At 50.1% G+C, this 18,932-nt stretch overlaps 2 protein-coding genes across 11 annotated transcripts in view; one reads left to right on the top strand and one right to left on the bottom strand.

Annotated features, from left to right (window-relative positions):
- LOC136016988 (mesothelin-like) overlaps positions 1–10,905 on the top strand; it is a 46,686-nt gene extending 35,781 nt beyond the window's left edge. For 7 of the 10 annotated variants that reach the window (XM_065684820.1, XM_065684819.1, XM_065684817.1 and 4 more), the window contains 17 exons: positions 270–485; positions 593–763; positions 1,765–1,911; positions 2,059–2,108; positions 2,907–3,027; positions 3,320–3,405; positions 3,997–4,126; positions 4,248–4,438; positions 5,248–5,338; positions 5,777–5,888; positions 6,106–6,290; positions 7,061–7,207; positions 7,407–7,540; positions 8,067–8,194; positions 8,781–8,875; positions 9,150–9,339; positions 9,509–10,904. In XM_065684820.1, coding sequence (XP_065540892.1) covers positions 270–485; positions 593–763; positions 1,765–1,911; positions 2,059–2,108; positions 2,907–3,027; positions 3,320–3,405; positions 3,997–4,126; positions 4,248–4,438; positions 5,248–5,338; positions 5,777–5,888; positions 6,106–6,290; positions 7,061–7,207; positions 7,407–7,540; positions 8,067–8,194; positions 8,781–8,875; positions 9,150–9,339; positions 9,509–9,603 — 2,289 coding nt within the window. In that variant the 3' untranslated portion in view covers positions 9,604–10,904. Of the gene's footprint in view, positions 1–269; positions 486–592; positions 764–1,764; positions 1,912–2,058; positions 2,109–2,906; positions 3,028–3,319; positions 3,406–3,996; positions 4,127–4,247; positions 4,439–5,247; positions 5,339–5,776; positions 5,889–6,105; positions 6,291–7,060; positions 7,208–7,406; positions 7,541–8,066; positions 8,195–8,780; positions 8,876–9,149; positions 9,340–9,508 lie in introns of all 10 variants that reach the window. The other 3 variants (XM_065684824.1, XM_065684825.1, XM_065684826.1) reach the window with 2 other exon arrangements.
- Positions 10,810–18,576, bottom strand: LOC136016990 (mesothelin-like protein). Its single transcript, XM_065684827.1, has 17 exons — positions 18,471–18,576; positions 17,955–18,141; positions 17,498–17,529; positions 17,097–17,146; positions 16,476–16,596; positions 16,275–16,360; positions 15,631–15,757; positions 15,360–15,550; positions 15,171–15,261; positions 14,935–15,079; positions 14,266–14,450; positions 13,943–14,098; positions 13,668–13,801; positions 13,276–13,409; positions 13,047–13,147; positions 12,067–12,961; positions 10,810–11,483 (listed from the first exon to the last, which is right to left on the bottom strand). Exons 2-17 carry the CDS (start codon positions 18,013–18,015, stop codon positions 11,401–11,403), a joined length of 2,592 nt encoding a protein of 863 aa, XP_065540899.1. The 5' UTR covers positions 18,016–18,141; positions 18,471–18,576; the 3' UTR covers positions 10,810–11,400.
- Between the last annotated feature and the right edge of the window lie 356 nt (positions 18,577–18,932).

Below are 18,932 nucleotides of genomic sequence, written 5' to 3'. Positions count from 1 at the left end.
GCATTCACCTACGCAAAACCTGTGAGATTGAGGATTCATGTACATGCTTGTGTACACTCCTGGAGGTCATCTTGCAGTTCTCATTGTGGCATCTGGCTGATGTCTCCTAGTCTGAAGATTCCCAGGGGGAAGGCAGTCCATCAATAGGCTTCATCACACAAGTTTGAGGCAGAAAGTAGTGCCTTAGGACATCCAAAGGTTGTAGCATCAAACAGGCTCACCTCATTGCTTCTCTGACTTTCTTCTCTGTCTATGCGGGGCCTTTTCAGGTTGCATCCTCTCTGGTGAGAAAGTTTGAGCACCTCCCTCCTGAAATCCTGCGTGGATTGGGCCAGGCTGCAGTTGGACTGTCTATATCCAGCATTGAAAACAGCATCAGGGATGAAGACCTTGAAGCATCTATTCCTGCCCTGGGTAAAGTTCATGGCTGGAATGCTGAGCAGTCCAGCACCATTATCAACAAACTGCTTCGCTCTGGCTATCAGGTACAAAGGATAAGGTCCACAAATGCTCCTCACACCTGGTAGAGGTAGCTGCCAGCAAATGAGGTTTGGTGCTTCAGGTACTCATGCCTGCATGTATTCCCTTTCAGATCCTGGATGGACAGAGCCTGGCAAAGCTGGGGAGCTTGGTAGCTGGCCTCAACAGCAGCACGCTTCGAAGCCTGTCTTCAGAAGTGATCTTGGAAGCCATCAAGTTGCCTGAGTTTGTTGAGCAGATGCTGCCCCTGCCCTCTGCTCTGAAAATGGCACTTGTGGAAAAGGTGAAGTCACTTTTCTCTTCAGGCATCAGAAATAAGCAAAGCTCCAGTGACTCACAGCCAAGAACAGCAGTTACCTGGGGCCAGGCACTGCCACACACCCAGACAGCATTCCCTTGTGGTATTTGTCATTGCTAAACAGAGTGTGCAGCAGGACAAGCCTCTCAAGTCCCTATCACTGTCCCTGTGTCACGTCTTTGGCTGCCAGCCAGTGTGTCCTGCCCAGCCTCTTGGAGACAAAGGCAAAAAGGACGGTTGCTTTATTGGGTAATCCCATAAACTGCTCCCCACTGACTTGAAAAGATGCTCTCAGAGACAGGATATTGCCATGGTTTGGAGTAAGAACCTGTGAGAAGTGAAGGTGGTTTAGAACGTCCCTTTTGGAGTAGACTGATCCTTCAGCAATGCACTGTTTCATCCCCCATGTGATCCTGTAGGATACAGAAACCCCTTTGCCTTTCATCTCACCATGACTTTACCCTTCAAGTTGCATGTGTACCATTCAAGTTTGTTGTTACTCATCCTCCCTCTGGTAGGAAGGACTCTGAACTGTGTTTGGCACCAGAGGCCCTGCTTATGGCATGTTCTGGGGCAATGATGCAGTGTGAAGTGTTAGAGAAATAACATCTCATTCACTACAAGATTGTTCTGTAATGTGCCTTCCCAAGTTGAGACGTAGTTTGCATTGGCAGAGAAGACAGGTATGTTCCTCCTTTCTGGCCTGTTAAACATTTTTAGGGCGTAAAGCCAGGAGGTGGGAAACGGATAAGGGAGAGATTGTTCCCATTCATCAGGACTCCAGATATTAGCTCCAAGCAGCTCTCCTGGTCTGATGAATTATGTCAAACAGGAAATATTTCAATGTTGGGTCTCTGAAATGGCCAGATGATCAGCAGGGGAATGTGCCTGGCTGCTTTCCAGTTTGTCACTTCTTTGCCAGCAACTGTTCATTTTAGCCACAGTGTTTGAATCCATCTTGGTTTGATTTGGTTTTCTTTTTGAAGCTTTCCTCCAGTGTCCACCACCCGGCTGACCTGGTTAAATATATCCCTGATGCTCTGGCCAGTTACATTCCAAAATCATTGCTTGTTTTTGGGGAGGAGAAGCCCAATATTCAAGATATCAACAATAAAACGTGGACCAGAGAACAGGTAATATGCTGGAGGCTTGTCCCCTCCTTACCCATCAGTGTCAGCCTTGGGCTCTACAGAGCTGTGAGTCTGCAAACCTGCCTGAGAGTACAGGTGAATGTTGCAGAGGAACATGGCAAACCATTGACACTCTGCTTTGCTTCACAGGCTGCCATGTTTTTCAGTGATATAATAAAGACAGAGCCTGACTTCAGCAGGTACTGTTTTCTTCCTCCTTTTCCCCTGTTTTTGTTTGCTTTCATTGCAACTTCCATGTTTCCTTTGGTACATTTGGTGCCATCATACTCAATCCCTAACAACAGATGGGAAATATCATGCAAACCTAAACACAGGCACATGGCATCAAGATTTACCAGGGTGTGAGCTGCAAAATGTACCCGTAAGCCACACTTGCTTTCTGAAATGATGCTGCTGGCTCAGAATGCATCTGGAACCTTGCTCTGACTGTATCAGTCCTCCACAGTGCTATTCCAGAGATTAAATTCAGTGGGACTGGTTTATGTCCTTTGTCAGCTCTTGTGTCTGAGATGAAAAATGATGAAAACCATTATATGTATCTGCAAAAAAAATGGAGTCAACACCAGGACACCCTGCTGATTTCATGAAGTTTTTCCATATAGAAAACAATGAAAGTTTTAAGGACTTCTCCCTAAGCCTTCCCAAACTGCAGGCTGCTCAGTGATGAGGATCCACACAGCCCCACTTCACTTTCAGCGTGTGGCATGGACTGAAAACACAGCAGGGAGTGTGATCCTCTGTTCAGGATACACTGATACTGCCTGGGGTGGGGAGTCTGTCCCTGCATTTCCACTTCCACTATGAGTCTCTGGATGATGTTTATTTGACCAGTGATGTCTCCTTGATCTCCCACACAGATCAAGACTAACAATTTTGAGGGGATGGAGTTTGGAGAGCATTAAGCTTTGGGAATGTGGGAAGCTTGTTGTTGCTGTATTTATCCTTGCCTTTCTGATCTGCCTTCTGTAAATGTTCAGGCTTTCCCAGTCAGTCCTCCAAGGCTTCACATGTGCAGCTGCCAATGAGGTGGGAGAAGAAAGATTTCAGGAGCTGGCCAAAGTCATGAAGAAGAAGAATGTCAAGCTAGGAGAAGACCAGGTCAGTTCCTATGTTTCAGGATGCCATGCTTGATGCTGTCATGCAGATAGCAATGAGGATTGTTCAGCAAGAACAAACACACTTTGAGCTTAAGGGACTGGAACAGATGGAACTGGTCCTTGGTCTCCATCCCGCACTTCTAAATTTCCCTGAGGAGAGAAGTCAAACCCCAGCTGGTTTCTCAGGAAGCAAACTCTCTGATTTCTGTCTTTGTAGCAGAGTAAAAACTTTACACTGTTTTGTATCTTCATGCTGGTTTCTTCCTTTGACATGAACTGTCGTGTCTTTCCAGCTGAATTGCTTAGTGAAGATGGTGACGCTGCATGGGATTCCCAAGGATTTAGATAGCTATCCCAAAGACCTCTTGCTGTTTCTAAGGTAACTGCTGTGGTTTTTATGTTGTTGCCTTGATACTTAGTGGGGAAAAAGAGGTATTAGTTTATAGCCCAGCTGGTAAGGACTATTTCATATCTGATATATATTTCAAACGTGTCCAGGCCTCCTTACAGGGGGTAAAATCAGGTTGCAGAAGGCTTTCAAATGGGTTTTAAGGTCCTTTCAAACTCAGCTATTCCATCATATTAATAGAAACAGTATGAAGCTCTTTTAAAGTACGTCTGGATGTGAAACCAGTGTGCACTTTTAGTTCTTTCTGGCCTCTGTGAATGTGCCTTTCACTTACAACATCAAAGAAAACAACAGAGTGGATTTCTCTGTTCCAGTAGCCACACCCTGTGGTTCTACATCCGAATCTCGAACAATTTTGAGATGAGTTTCACAATAGATTCCTTGAGGTGAAACTGGATTTTTGCAATATGTGGATTGGGAACTTTGGGAAGAGCAATTCATAGAGTTTAGTCTGCAAATGTGGAACATGTTACATTGGACACAGTCTATGTTGGACAGCCTTGAGCCTGACCAGCTCTTTGATACCATTCACTAGCATTCATGGTGTATTTGTCTTTCTAGTCCCTCAGACTATGCAGCAACAGGAAGCTGCAGGCAGTACTTTGCTAATATTGAGGAAGCAAACCTGGATCTTCTGCAGAGAGAGTCATCCCAGCGGAAACAGCTGCTCCTGGAAGCTTTAGCGTGTTTGGTACGTGGTCAGGGGACAAGCCTGGGGAGAACTTGGGGTTCTTAGCTGAGAGCAGGAACAAGAATGGTCTTCTACAGTGGCAGCCAGTTGTGTTCAATGCCTCTGTCTTGTGTTATTTCAGAGAATTCCTGGCACACAAGTAACTGAGGCAAATGCAGAGGTTCTGGGACGTCTGGTCTGTGACCTGGGTGGAGAATACATTACAAGTTCTGGTGGGAATCTGCTGAAGCAGTTAAGCAAGTGTGACTCTTTCCTACCTGACCAAGAAGAGGCCATTAGGAGCATCATCAGCAGTGGTAACACTACGTTTGGGTATGCGCTTTTCTTTTGGCATCAGCAAATCAGTTCCCTTAAAACCATTGTCCTGGTAAGATCTGGGTGAACTCCAGCCACCCAGCTTGATCAGAAACTGGAATAATTCCTTGCTTTTGACTTTCACATTGGGTCTTTTACACTGATTTATTTTGACTTCTTTCAGCTGAAAGGTTTGGCTGGAATTCCACTGATTTCACCTCTGTGTCTTACGTGCTCTAGTTATAAAAGCCTTTCCTTTGGTCTGCTTTTCATCCCTGCCTATGGCAGGGCATTGGAACTGGATGATCTTGAGGTCCTTTTCAACCCAAACCATCCTATGATTAGCCAAACTTCCCCGAGGCTGTCCCAGTGGACACAGGCAGCTCTGGCTGTTTGTCAGCCACTGGCTTTCAGAAAGCATCTGTTTCTACCTGTTGAACTGACAGATGCTTGGTAAATCCCAGGCTGTATCTAACGGAGACGTGCTCCAGGGAGCCAAATATCTTCCCTTCCTGTGTTAGATGCCCTGAGATCTTGGCACTGGATTGGGCAATAGTGAGTGATAGGCATTCTTTGGTTTTCATGCTTCAGAAAACAATGTATTTGTTAAATGCTATTTTCTCATCCAGTTGCCCTTATTCATGTTCCTGTCAATTGCTCCTGCTCTGCTGGAATGAAGTTGTGTGTAACAGAAAGTGATTGAGATGTTTTAGGATTTAAATCTTCTCTTAAGTACAAAGGGCATAATCCTGGCAGCCTTTAAGGTGGGGTTTTTCCTTTCTTTGGTTCTTCCTTGAAAGCTAATCCCTGTTAATTCTTGCATACAGACCTCCTGCAGCATGGTCGGCTTTCACTTTGAATGAGCTCAGTGGGTTGATTCCTGTATTTGATCACAGCATCTTGCAGCAGATCCCCAAGGTGGGTTATTCATAGAGGGTCCTGCAGTATGGAAGAAATATGGGGGTTGTTCAGCCTGTATGTTTTCAGTAGTGTCTTCATTTAACAGTGTGGTACCAAAGGGGATGGATGGTCTGTGAGATGTGAGGATGGCAGCATGGAACTGCAAATCTAGATCACAGTCATCCTCTTCCTGTAACTGCTGGAAGAGGGCTGGAGGTAGAAAGCAGTTGTAACTGTATACAGTACTTTGCGAGGGGGTAGATTCATTTATGGGCTGTGGGATATGAGTCTAAGCATTTAGAAAGTTGCCTTTGGCTTCCCAAGGAATGATCTCTAGTAGCAGGTCTGCTGCCAATAATACTTTATCGATGTTTATTGTCTGAGTGAGTAGCAACTTGTTATGTTGGTGGAACACCCAGGGTTGCAATAGCCCCTGTTGAAACATCTTCCTTGCAGAATGCCTTAACTGTTTGGCTGAAAAACTTTGCACATGATTCACCTCTGTCAAGGGAAGAGCTGGCCACTGTTGTTGAAGAACTCCTGCCTACCAGGCATAAGCGTGCTGATGGTATGAGAGCTCTCTCTGATCTATTCCCCTGGTGTCAGGCTTGACCCTAGTGATGTCCCTACATGTGACTGAGTTGAACTATGAAACACTGGGTGGCAGGTCACCCAGGAGGAGGGTGGTGCCAGGATTGCATACCTGTCCCTCTCCACAAGGGAGCATTCAAACCTTTGAAGCCCAAGGATTTAACACTGAGCACAGTTGGTGGTTGCTTCAACAGGTTGCCCACCTGAGAAGCAGATAACAGAGACTGTTCTTGAAGATGACTTGATGCCTCTTAGCTACTCACCTGAGGAGTTACGCGCTTGCCTGAAGAATGTCTCTGTGGAGAATCATCTCTCTCAGATGCTGACCTATGCCTTCAGTGTTCAGCAGTTGGCTGTGCTGAAGGAGCATCTGGATGAGGTAATGCCAGGCTGAAGAAGGTCGATTTATCTCCTGATTAGATTGCTCAGGGGCTTGCCCACTTGAACTTAAGTATCTTCAAGGACTGAGACTCTACCATGTGTCTGGGCTCCTCTTCCAATATTTGTCCATCTTTACTGCAAAAATATGTGTTTCTTAGTATCTAATCAGGCTTTTCATTGCCTGTTGGTCCTTCTTTCACTGTGCACCTCTGAATGTGGCTCCATCCTCACTATAATCTCCTAATAGATAATTGAAGACAGCAATAAAATCGTTGCCTAATCTCTTCTTCAGACTAAAACTCCCACCTCCCTCAGTCCCACTGCCCTCCTTTGTATGTTGTGTTCACTGGTCCCCATCCAGCATTGCCCTCTGCTAGACTTGCTGGTCTTTCCTACACTTTGGCAAAGTCTTTCTTGTGCCAGGGAGCCCAAAATTGGATGTAGTATCCAGAGGGGCTCTCATAAGTGCCAGCCAAGTGGAGGAGAATAATCATTCTCCTCCCAGTATTTGATTAGCCTTCACCACTGTGCACTTAGGTCTGTGTTGAGCCAGTTCACAGTGCTTCAGGTTTGCTCCTTCCCCCAGGACCTGCTTGCTTGAGCTGTGAAGCAGAAAAAGGACAGATGTGCTCATGCAACCTCACAGGCTTTGGTTTCTTATTCCTTGCAGACCTTTTGGGCTTTTCCATGTTAATTTTGCAGAGCATAAATTCATAAACACAGGCATGATAATGAGTCTTCATAGTAATAACAACAGTCTTTCCACAGACGTATCCTGATGGGTATCCTGAAAGTCTGCTCTTCAAACTGGGCTCTCTCATTTCTTTCGTCACCCCTGAGGATGTTTCCAAATGGAATATATCTTCAGCTGACACACTGGCTGGCTTACTCAGAAATGAGCCCCTTGATGATCAGGTAGGAATTTGGGTTTGCTTTACTGCCTATATTTGCTTCCTGGTTTGGGAGCTGCTTGCTTTAGTGGGCTCAAAGGTGATTGCCCCTTCCTTGAGGGGCAATCTAATAGATTGGAAATGATTTGGTTTTATTATTGTAATTGTTGCATTTCTTTTTTCTTTTGGGGTTGAAACCAAGTTAAAATCAAATGTGTTTTTAGGCTTCTGTAATAATCAAACGATACATTGACCTGGGAAACCCCTTGAATGTCACTGCTCTGAATGCAATTGGTACCAGATACATGTGCCTGCTAAATGAAACTGAACTGAAGATGATAGACTCCAGCACCTTGAAGTAAGTGGAATACTGTGATGCTCTTGTCTTCATGCAAAAGCATTTTCACCCAGCAAGTGCATTTTCCTTTTCACTTAGTGAAAGGAAACCTAGGAAGCAACCTAGTACCTGCTCTGTGTGTGCTGTTCTCCATCCTGCCAGGAAGGGCTCTGATTTGTGATCAAGCTCTCTTGTTGTCAGCTGAGCTGCAATAAAATATGGTCTGCATGTGTGCTTTTATCTAGAGGTAAAAGAAAGTTAATGAAACTAAATTTAAAGTCCTTTGAAAGACTGTAAATGAAATTAACTACATCTTTGCAAACACATAAAACTTACGCACCATCAGAGCCATCATAACTTAGAAGACACATCATTTTGAGCAGGAGACTAAGACATTGTTTTTTCCTCTTAGCTTCTGTCCATACCTCTTCTATGTACTGGGAAAAGGGAGTCACCTTTCTTATACAGAGGATCCCAGAGAGATATTCAGAATACTTAAAAATGGACACAAGTTGAAGTTTTCTCCTAAATCATCTTTATTTTGCAGACTGGCATCTCTGAATCTCTCAGCCTGTTCAGAGCGTACAAAAGAGATCTTGTATGCTAAAGCAAAAAGTGCTTTCTCAGACCAGCGACGTTCACCTGCTTACTATCAGCTTATTGAACCATATCTGGGTATGTGAAAGAGTGGTATGTTACAGGAAAAGAGGGAGGTCTTAGCCAGAAGCTGAATGAGTATCGAATACATCCAAGATTTGGGAATTTTCAAAGCCAACTTGTTAGAAGTTTCAATCCTTTCCAGCGTGTAGGTGGCATAAAATACTCTTGAAAGATTCTCTACCTGACTTAAAGTCACCCAAATCAATTGTCAGACTATCCCAGTCAAACCCTAAATCAAACTCACGACTTCTGGGATGGGTAAGATCTGCTTACATCCATAAGAAATCAAGCTGCTAATGCCCTTCTCCATGTCACAAACTATACTCTTCCCTGTTAAGCCAAGAATTTATTCACAGCCTGAGCAAACTCTCCTTACCCTTCTGCCTAGCATCTGGCATTGTCACAGAGGGGTTTAATGGCCAACACAATAATACCCCCAGCAAAATGAAGTAGCATCCATATATTTTACAGTTGGGATTCACTCTCTTCGCAGGCCCAGCCTAATAAATTCTGGAGCCATGCTTATAACTCATACAGATGCACAGCACTGCTTGTGTGATGCTGTCCTCCATGCTCTGATCTACTTTCTTTCTGGTCCCAGGGGGTGCTCCTGCTGCAGATATCAAAGCTCTAAGCAAGGACAACGTGAACATGAACATTAGTACTTTTATGAAGCTAAGAAGAGACTCTTTGATGGTGAGCTGAACCTTGAAATTGTTTAGCTCCTTGTATTTGTATTGTGCCACGCAGCTGATTTTGGTTGTGTTTGTCCATTGGGGTAAATCAGGAGGCACTCCATCAAATTCATTCCCCTGCCTAAGGGAAGATTGTCCCATTTGAAACCACTCACCACAAATTGGTCTTCCTTGTTCTTCACATTGCTAATAGAAACCTCAACTGGCTCTTGGTCGGAGCTATTATTTCCATTCCTGCTTTATACCTCTAATTCTTGCTTTTTGATTCCTCCTAGAGCCTGACACCTTTGGAGGTTCAGGGCTTGCTGGGGATGCATCTTGGTGATCTGAACAAATGGCACACGACCTCTCCCATCCGAGAGTGGGTCCAGAGGCAGAAACAATCCGAACTGGATAAACTGCATATTGGGCTCACTGGGGGAACACAAGAAGGCTACATCAACCTTGTCACACCCAAATTTCAGTGTAGGTATTATGGTAGAGCCTCTGACTGTTGTGCTATTAGGGGTGGCTATTTCCTATAGTTAGAAAGCCAAAGATCTTCCCTGGATGTGGCATGAAGACATGTTTTTTGCCACGGGGGAATGGTTCAGTCATTGGTTTCTTTGCACTAATGCCCCTCTTCTTCCTCTAGCACCATCCTCAGCTCCTCTGAGTACTGCAGCCATGACATTCCACCTCCTGCCTGCTCTGCTTACCAGTTTCCTGATGATGTGGGTCTTCTCTTGAAAGTCTCCCCTCAAAAGAAAGCAAGATGAGGAGGACCAGCCTATGACCTGCTCTGAGGCCTGTTGGGACAGCCATGCCTGGGGGGTGAGGGGGTGCTCAGTGCTAGCAGGCAACTCTTCTGCAGCCCAGGGTTCACTTTTAGGTACTTTTGTCTTTCAAATCACTTGGAAAAACAGTGTTGTGTCTGAAGGGAACACTTCAGACTCTTCAAAACAGGATCTTTGCCTTTTGTACAGACCAAGCCCAGATAAGCCCCAGCTGTAACACCACAACACAAATGATGTCAGTATCTTACTGAACAACCCTGGTGGGTTTAAGGGTGAGCAAATTGGCTGCTCTGAGCAATGTAATTGTTAACATGCAAAGAGCCTCCTCCCTTGCCACTGCCAAGACCTCTTAGTGGGAGTGAAGTTTTCCAGCTGATAGTAAATAAATAATGGAAGTAAGTAAAAAATGCCAGAAGCAAATGGATGAATTGTTGTTGTCTTCTCTTCATTCAGACTCCCTGCACCTTTGTGTCTGCAGATACTGGTCCAAATGGCCAGAAACCCCAGACATGCCTGTTACTTTTCTTTGGTGTTGACCACTCAACCCTCAAGAGCTCAGGCTGTTCCCAGCTTCCTCATGGGGAGGGGAGAAGAACTTTGTGTAAGGTTTTTCAATGCTTTTTTTCCTATCACTCATTGGGAATTTCTGTCCAGAAAAGCCTCAGTGCAGCCAGTATCCAGCCCCTGAAATCCCACTTTTCCCCCAGGATGAGAACCTGCCTGCAAAGACATAATAAATGGTTGAGGAAAAGCTTGTTTGTCCTTCACTGCAGGCCTCTGGGTGGCAAGAGCCACTTCCCACTACCTGCATCGTGTGGTGCTGGGCACTAGCTCGGGTGGAAGAGAGCTTGATGTAAGAAACACTCTGTGTTTGTAATAGCATTGATGCCCTGATGGAAACCTTGAATTGTTTCTCTGTGCTTTGAATCACTCTCAACAAAGGCCATGCAAGAATCTCCTCAGCCCAAGGAGAATGAAAATATTGAATGGAAGATCTGCAAGTTGGAGAGAGAAACACGGTCTTGTAGAAGAGCTGTTGGAGGAGGAGACACTAAGATAATGAAGAAAGTCAGAGCAGGAGAAGTGGAAACTGTTTCGATTTAAGCTAAGTAGAAAAACTACAACACAAAGCACTGAACCCATGGAAAACCACATTGGATTAGGGAAAAAAAAAGTTGATGTTTTATTATATAGCATTGAATCAAGTAATCAAGAAACTGTCTTCAGTTACTCATCCCTCAAAGCAGAGTTTGTGTGGTTTGAACAAATCCTGGTCAAAACATCTCAGGAGTTCATGAAACAAGATAAATACCTTTTAGTGGGTCGTTGCTAGGCCATATTCTGCTTCCTTTGCAGTGGCCAGTACCTCAAATCCCTGAGTTGTCCCACTGTTTCAGTAGAGCCCAGTGGACTGCTTAGAAGTAAAATACTACTCAGTGCCAGTAAAGCTGGTGGAACTGGGCCTGCTGTCAGCACTACTGCAGTGTCACACCAGTCAGTATTGCTGGTGATTGTATTACACAGAGCAACTAGCTAATAAGTACCCGTTGGGCTGCTTTGGGCTGGAGAAATGTCCTCCTTGCACTGCCCAGCCTCAAAATAATGAGCAAATTCTGTGCTGGTATCCAAAGGACAAAATTTCTTTCCTGGGAGTCTGCTTTCCAGCAGGGAATTTGCCAGCACCGTTGTTTGGTGGGATGGTAAATATTAAAGGAGGGATCCTGTGAGTGTGGTGCTGGAGGTGGCAGTGTCAGAGGAGCCCTTGCAGCAGGGAGCTTCCCACGGCGGTAGTCAGCACATACACTAGGCAAGAAGAGAGCCTGGATCCTGATCCTAGGTGGAGGACACAAAGAATTGGATTAGCCAGGTAAATGGCATGTGTGTGCTGTGGGGGCTTTGGGCTTCAGGTATCCCAGAGCCAGGACAGTGTTTTAGTGACGTTGCCCTTACCCATGCCTCAGGCACTGACCTGCACCCCTGCTATAAATGTCACCTGGGTGTGAGAAGTCAGCAGGACTGAGTCTGTCTTACTTTCACCAGTGTAAAGCAGGAGTAAATCTGAGTCATTCAAGCTACTCAGAAACAAGGCCACATCCTTGCCTGGTGCACAGCAGCCCAGTACATTGGCATCAATGCACTCCAGCTTTCTGTGGAGCACTTTAGGGAAGGTGATGAGCCACTTTAAGGTGCACCTTGCCAGACTTGAGAGCCCACAGGCTTGAAGGCAGCCAGCTCCAGGGCTGTAATGCCCCATGGAGATGTGGCTACCTGTCTAGCCAGGGTTCCTTGTGGACAGCAGCACACCAGTATTAAACCTGTCCAGGAACAAGCTGGATCAGCTCCTGCTTGTCAATGAAGACTTCTGCCTGGCCACCAGATCCTAAGCCTTTCCCAACTCCAAACCTTCACACCTTACCAGGTTCAGGTTTCATGTTGATGTATCCATCGGGTGTTGGTCTGGGTGACGCTGGCCCACCTGCGGGTGTTGTTTTTGTGGTGGTGTTACTGGTGGTGGTGGAAGAGGAGCTGGGAGATGCTGTGGGACCATTGGTCTTGCAAGCTGGTGGTGTTGTCTTGGTTGTTGAGGAGGTGGGGATGGTGGAGTTGGGAATCAGGGTGGGCTTATGGGGAGGGAGGCTTAGTTCTGTGCCAGTGGGTGCAGAGGTGGAGTTAGCGACAAGGATGCTGGGAGCATTGTGGGTGCTTGGGGTGACGGTGCTACCGGTAACAGGACTGGGATGGGGGGTGCCCCCTAATGCTGGGGGGTTCATGGACACCAGCGGGGTGCTGGTGCTGGGGTTAGTGACAACACCAGTGCTGGTGGTGGCCCCCAGGGTGAGAGCAGGGGGTGGGAGGGAGCTGGGAGAGGTGGCGTTGGGGTTGACAATGGCAAGGATGGTGGTGAGGAGGGTGGGGGCAGGCTGGTGGCTGGAGCATGGCACAACGGGGCTGGTGGTCAGAGCAGGGCGGGCGGTGGAGGTGGCACCAGGGGCAGGGGTTGGAGTGGTGGCACTTGGGGTGGGGGCCTTGCTGGTACTTGAGTTAGTGGGAGGGTGGCTGCTAATGGCAATAGCAGTGGGGACAGTGGCTATAGGGGTGATACCAGCTGAGGTGGTGGGGTGAGGGGGGGTGGCTGTCCCTGTGGGGCTGGGCTCCTCCAGCCCCCCTGTGAGGCCAATTTGCAGGACACAGTCCAGTTCCCGCTGGGACTGTCTCTTCACCCAGAGCATCACTGAGGTCTCGTTTTCAGCTGCCTTCAGCTGAGGGAGATTTTGCCCTAGCAGATTCTTCACATCCGTGACGCTGAGGTTCTGCAATGTACAGCATCGTCACTGCTCATCCTCACCTTTCCAGCTCTGCAGCATGGAAAAGAGCAGCAGCGCTCCAGGGATCTACCTGCAGCGCTTTGGGATTCAGGGCGAGAAAGGTGTTGATGTCCATGTCTATGGCAATGCCGGCTGCAGCCAAGTCTTTCAGGTCCTTTGCTGGAGCTCCACCTTAAAGAAAGCACATGGGGCACCTAGAAACATGCAAACACTCCTAATGCTTTTGGAGAGGCTAAACCCCAACGGCCAAGGAAGAGGCGCCCAACCTCAGGAAGGAGAATGAAGGCTCAAACACCTACCCAGGTATGGCTGAATCCTGCAGTAGTAGGCCTTGGGGGTGCCAACCAGGTCAGCAAAGGCCTCCTGGGCCTTTCTGTAGAGTTGGTCCTTCTTGGTTTGAGAGCAGGAAGAGATGCTCAGTTGTCCAGCGGTCCTGGGGAAGGGATGGGCATAGGTTAGAGCCAGCGACATGGCCCTAAATCACAGCTAAATCCCTTTAGTTGCCTGGAGGAGGCGAGTGGTGTGTCCCTGCTTGTGGTGCTAGTGGCTTGGGCAGGAGTTGAAGCAGGACGTGGCCATCCCACCGTGCTGCCTGCCTGCATGGAGGTGGGGGTCTGCCATCCCACTGCCTGCTTCCACCATGATCCCAAGGCTCTCACGAGGCTGAAAAGCATCCCTACCACTGGCTTACCTGATGGCTTCTGGAGGTATCTTCTGGATCTGCTTCTCCTGCAGGCTACACAGGAGTTGTCCCCCAATTTGCTGAAGCAAAGGGCCGGTCAAGATGCCTCCCAGTGACAGGAACCTGCTGAGGAGCTGCTGGATCTGGGAAACACAGTTCAGGAGGGAAGGAAGATGCTCCTGATGGAATCATGTGTGTTACAAACCCACCACACTGGGCCTGGGCACTGAGCAGTCCTGATACAGGTTCCCCAGTGCCCACTCCTGCTGCTGCCATGGGTTTACCTGGCTGAGGCTCCACATCCCATCCAAGGGGTTGAGTAGGACTGAGAGTGTGTCACTGGATGTCACCAGCCACCGGCTGATCTCCTTTGCTGAGTACTGCCGGGACAGCGGTCCCAGCAGCTTCAGCTGCTCCTCCGGGATGCCTGAGGGGTAGATCTGTGGGGCCAGGCCAGTGGGGCAGAGAAGAGGGTCAGGAAAGGGAAAAGAAGGAGGAAATGGATGCAAGGACCCACTTGGGTGCCTTCATCCCTGCGCTGGTGATGCAGTTCCTGCAGCAGGGCTTGCCCACACTGTCAGGGGCTCCTGCCCTGTGTCACCATCACCTGATCCAGCTTCTTCTTCACGACCTGGAGGTAGGCTATGGGGAACGGCTGCTCCAGCACAAGCTTCAGGTTTTCCTTCAGAACCTCATTGCTCAGGCACAGGTCGAACTGCTCACTGGTGTCATAGTCGATGATTAAGAAGGGGTCAGTGATGGTGCTGGCGGTGATGGGCTCAGACAGGCAGCCTGTGGGCAGGGAGAGTGCATCAGGCTGATGTTTCCCTGCTTCCTGCCTGGCCCTGGCCCTGCAGAGCCCTTGGAAGAGCTCCAGTGAATGGACAGGGAATTTCCTGCAACTCATCCTCCCATCCCGAGTCCCCAACCCATGTAGATGCCTTATTTACTTTCATTCCTTAATGTTATTCCGTATGCATTGTTCTATTAAAGGCAACTAAGGATGCTCAAGTGAGGTCATCCCCTTCCTATGTCATGCACAGGAGAATCCTTCAGCCTTGCAGCATCCTGGTGCTACCCCTGCTTGGGAGGTTTCCCCCTGATCCAGCTCCTCCCCAGCTGCTGCTGCCATATTCCTGCTCCCAGGTAAGGGCAAACCCCACATTGTGTTATCCCATCTACCCAGCTGCTTTATGGGAATCCCACAGCTTTCAGCCTGGTCCCATCCCCTCCCTGGGGCCACTTTTGCCTCCCAAGAGCAGAGGGAAACGCTCACGGTCTGCACTCCGCCTCATCCTGGGATGCGATGAATCCGATGCTGCTGCGAAGGCCCTGAGGAGATTCAGGGACTTCTCCCGCTGGGAATGTCCCTGTTTGCCATACGCAGCCGCGATGCTCCTGCCGAAAGCCTCCCGTGTTGCCTGCAGGGGGGCAGAGGGTGCTGGTCCCACAGCCCCAGCACTGAGCTGCCTGCTGGGCAGCTTGCCCTAGGGTCCCGGGGAGGGGTCTTACCTCAGCCACCAAGCTCAGCGTGGTCTGGTTCAGAGCCAGCACCAGCGGGCCCAGGTTCTGCAGAGTCTGTAGATCCCAGCTTGATGGATCCCTGTGGCCATGGGGAGAAGGAGCGGCTCAGCATCCTCATGGCCACGCCACCCCACTGCTCATCACCCAAGCCTGTAAGAGCACATGAAGGCTCCTCACCCATACGCTGTGTCCCCACTGAGGAGCACCGCATTGAGAGCATCCCGCTGGGCCCCCATCAGCGCTGAGCAGAGCTTCAGGTTCTCCAGGATGCCGGGATCGGAGGCTGTGATGGTCCCTGGCTCCATGTCACAAACCAGGGCCCCGAGGCTGTTGAGCTGCTCCGGGTGCAGGCGCCTGCTCCTCACCCCCTGCAAGAGACAAGGAGCCCCTTGTACCAATGCCTGGTGAGGGGGCAGGACCCTGACACCCCTGGCTTGTCCCAACTCACCAGGCAGGCCAGAGCCCCACGGAGCAGCCCCGAGCGCTGAGCTGAGCCCTTGGGAAGCAGCTCCAGCTTCCCACGGGAAGCTTGGGCATAAAACGCTTCGCAGGTCCCATCATGAACCTTGGACAAGCTGTGGGGAGCAAGAGTTGGTGCTGGGGGGAGGAATGGGGAGAAGAGCTCCTCTTGTCCAGGTGGGAGATCTTTGGGCAGTGGGGGTTGGAACTGGATGATCTTAGGGTCCTTTCCAACCCAAACCAGTCCATGATTCTAATGTTGCTTTTGGAATCAGTTTTACACTGATGCTCAATTTGGAGCAATGCGGTGCCAAGTGGCACAGGGCCAGAGGGTCCTTCATATGCTGGGGAGTATGTCTGGAGGGGGTTTCCCAACCCCATACACCCCATGCTACGGGCCACATAGCCCCAGCCTCAGTGAGGAGAGGGGTGAGGAGAGGACCGGGGGTGTCTGCAGGGCTGGAAGTGCCCCACATGGATCTGGTGCAGGAGATTCCTGTCGTGCTCCTCTCCCACACACAGCTCCCACACGCTCCGGGGTCCGAAACCAGGACACGGTGTCTGAAACCAGGACACGGGGCCCCGTTGGATGCTGCGATGTGGCACCACCCCTGTGCTGCCCTCGATACTCACTCAAAGAAGAGCAGCAGGTCTGGCGGGTACCTGCCGAAATCAGCCGTCAGGTTCCTGGCAGCGAGCAGCCTGGCCAGGCAGGAGAGCTGGCAGAGACAGCCAATGCCTTGTCAGTGCCAGTGTGGTGGGACCCCCTTTGCCCCGGCTCCCCATTGGGATCCATGGGGTTCACAGCTCCCCCCCCCTTCTGCCCCTGCTCACCTGGGCACCGCTCAGCTCCTCTGTTCTGTTCTTCAGCCCCTCGGCAAAGGCAAGGATGGCAGCAGCAGAGAGATCATTGTCTGGGATGCATGGAAAACCTTGCAGGAGCGAGGCTGAGAGGCTGTGTTGGGGGGGACACTGTTCCATTCACCATCCACTTTAGCTCCCAACACCCCATAGAGGATGAACCCACTCATTCCCATGGGAAATCCCCCTTCACCCTGACCACTGCGCGATGTAAGTAGGAATAACTTGGGGTGTCATGAAAACAGCCCCTAAAGCCAGTGTTGGGTGGTGCTGAAGGGGATGTCCTGCAGGAATGAGGCTGCCCATCCCCAAGGCTGGACAAGAGAGGAACCAGCAGAGCCGGAATCTGGGGGAGGCTCCTGTTGTGTCTGCGTCAGTCCCACAAGGAAAGGGAACTCTCGGTGTGTTTGTGCTACAACAAGAGCTCAGATCCCAGCCCAGAACCGGCTGCGCGAGGCTGTAAATCTCTGCAGCACGAATGACCTGTCACAGCAGCTGTGCCAGGGATGGGGGAAGAAAGCAGCATCCCCCCTGCCAGCCCCACTGCCTGTGCCCCCCAGGTCATAAGAGCCCCCTGCTGCGGCTGGTACTCACTCTGTGTGCTGCTCAGGGGCACACAGGACAGCTCCGATGATCAGGGCAGCCTGGGGAGGAGGATAAAGGGATGCTCAAGAATGGGAAGAAGGGATTACTAAACACAGGGAAAGGGACCTGACCTGGCCGGTGGCTGCTGCCCACAAGCCATAAGCAGCTGAGAACTGCAGCAGCCCCAAGGCTGCCCTGAGTTCTGCATGGGGACAAAAGCCACTATGGAGTGGGGACCCTTCAGCAGTGGGTCTGTGCCGGGGGGGTAGGGGGGTGAGCATCAGGTTTAGGGTCCAGCCCTTGGTTTAGGAGCAGGGCAGTGGGTGAGCAAGGCATGGGGTGGGACAGGGTCTCAGGCTCCTTATGGGGCCCGGCACCAGCTACGAGGTTATGGCACAGCAGTGACTCACCAGTGCTGCTTGCACGAGGTCTGCAGAGAAACCTGCAACGAAGCAGAAATGGGTTATAAACCACCCATGAACGGAGCTATAGGCAGCTGGGGGCTGGTCTGAAGCAGCTCCAGGCTTAAAGCCTGGGAAGGGTCTTTCCTGCATCCGTTCAATAGCATTCAGTGGATGCTGGGGAACGCGATGCAGAGAGCAGCCTCCCACAGCCTGCACCAGCCCGGGCAGCCTCAGGGTGGGATTAGAAGATGAAAAGTGACAAATCAGCCCCTGGGTGGATTCCTAATGTGCAGCTGGGAAAAACTCCCACTGCCTGCGGATACTGATGGGAACAGGAGGCAGAGCGCAGGGAATGCCAGAGCCAAGAGGGATGGGGATGAAAAGAAAAGGAGCATCCCTGGTGCCGGGGGTGGGATGGGGCCCTGGGGCAGGGCTGGATTTAGGGGTACAAGGTGGAACTCACGGAAGCAGAGAGCAGGGGCTGCCCGTGCCATGCTGCTGTGCTGGGGCTTCCTCCTTGGCATGGATCGGGTAAGCACAGGACAAACAGGAGCCGTGTCCCAGCTCCCGGATGGTGCTGGGGTCCTGCAGCTGATCCAAAGCTCCAGTGCTGGCACAAACCGCCGCAGCCCAGGGAAGGGTTTTACACCCTGTACAGCAGAAACCAGAGGTTAAATCCATCCATTACTATTGTTAAAAGAAACCCCACAATAAATTGTCCTCTCTGACACCCACAGCCCTGCTCCCCCCTGCACCCTGCAGGGACAGCATCCCCCTGCATCCACATGGGACCACATCAGCATAGACTGGGAGAAACCCAGTGCAGGACACCCGCAGGCTGCCTTCCCCCTGTATCCAAACCCCATAGGAAATAAATCCCTGCTCCTGCTTCTGGAGCTGCCCAGTGAATTAGCGTATTGCCCTTCCAAGATGATCCAAGTAATCCCTCCATTAGGGCTCGTTGCTCCCTAAATCCCACCGTTGGCCCTTCGGAGCCGCTCTGCGTCCCAAGGGCAGGTGCTCACGGGCTGCAGTGGGATGAGCACAGCACTTATCTGCTGTGGGGTGGGGATGTTGCTCTCCAAAGGGGGTGTGACGGGGCAGTTTCTCAACCGTGTTTTGTCAAGCTGCTTCCTCCCCTGGTTTCGTGTTGGGGTTTTTGCTTTCTCTGTAAAGGGTCACTTTGGGGTAAATCCTCTGGTTTGGGGGTTTCTGTGATGGCGACAGAGATCCCCCTGGGTTCTGAACTGCTTTGAGCTATTCAGGGGGGTGTTCGTAAAGCGAGTGGGGTGTAGAACCGAGTCCTCGGTGATGGGCTCAGCACCCCTCCGGGAGGTTCTTCCACTCACACCCATCCTTTTTGCCTTGACCATGCACAATCCTGTTCCCTTTTTTACAGCTTCCTTCCTGCATTTTCAGATCTGAAACACCACCCAGCATG

This window comes from Lathamus discolor, chromosome 6, assembly GCF_037157495.1.
Source record: "Lathamus discolor isolate bLatDis1 chromosome 6, bLatDis1.hap1, whole genome shotgun sequence".
In the NCBI taxonomy this organism is placed as follows: Eukaryota; Metazoa; Chordata; class Aves; order Psittaciformes; family Psittacidae; genus Lathamus; species Lathamus discolor.
This window is presented reverse-complemented; position numbering and strand designations above follow the sequence as displayed.

Coding starts and splice junctions, on each gene's coding strand:
- LOC136016990 (XM_065684827.1), bottom strand. CDS start 18,015: ATGCCAAGGAGGAAGCCCCAGCACAGCAGCATGGCACGGGCAGCCCCT. Junction 16,361..16,475: donor AGGAGCTGAGCGGTGCCCAG/GTGAGCAGGGGC, acceptor TGTCTCTGCCAG/CTCTCCTGCCTGGCCAGGCT. Junction 11,484..12,066: donor CAACATGAAACCTGAACCTG/GTAAGGTGTGAA, acceptor TCCTCCACCTAG/GATCAGGATCCAGGCTCTCT.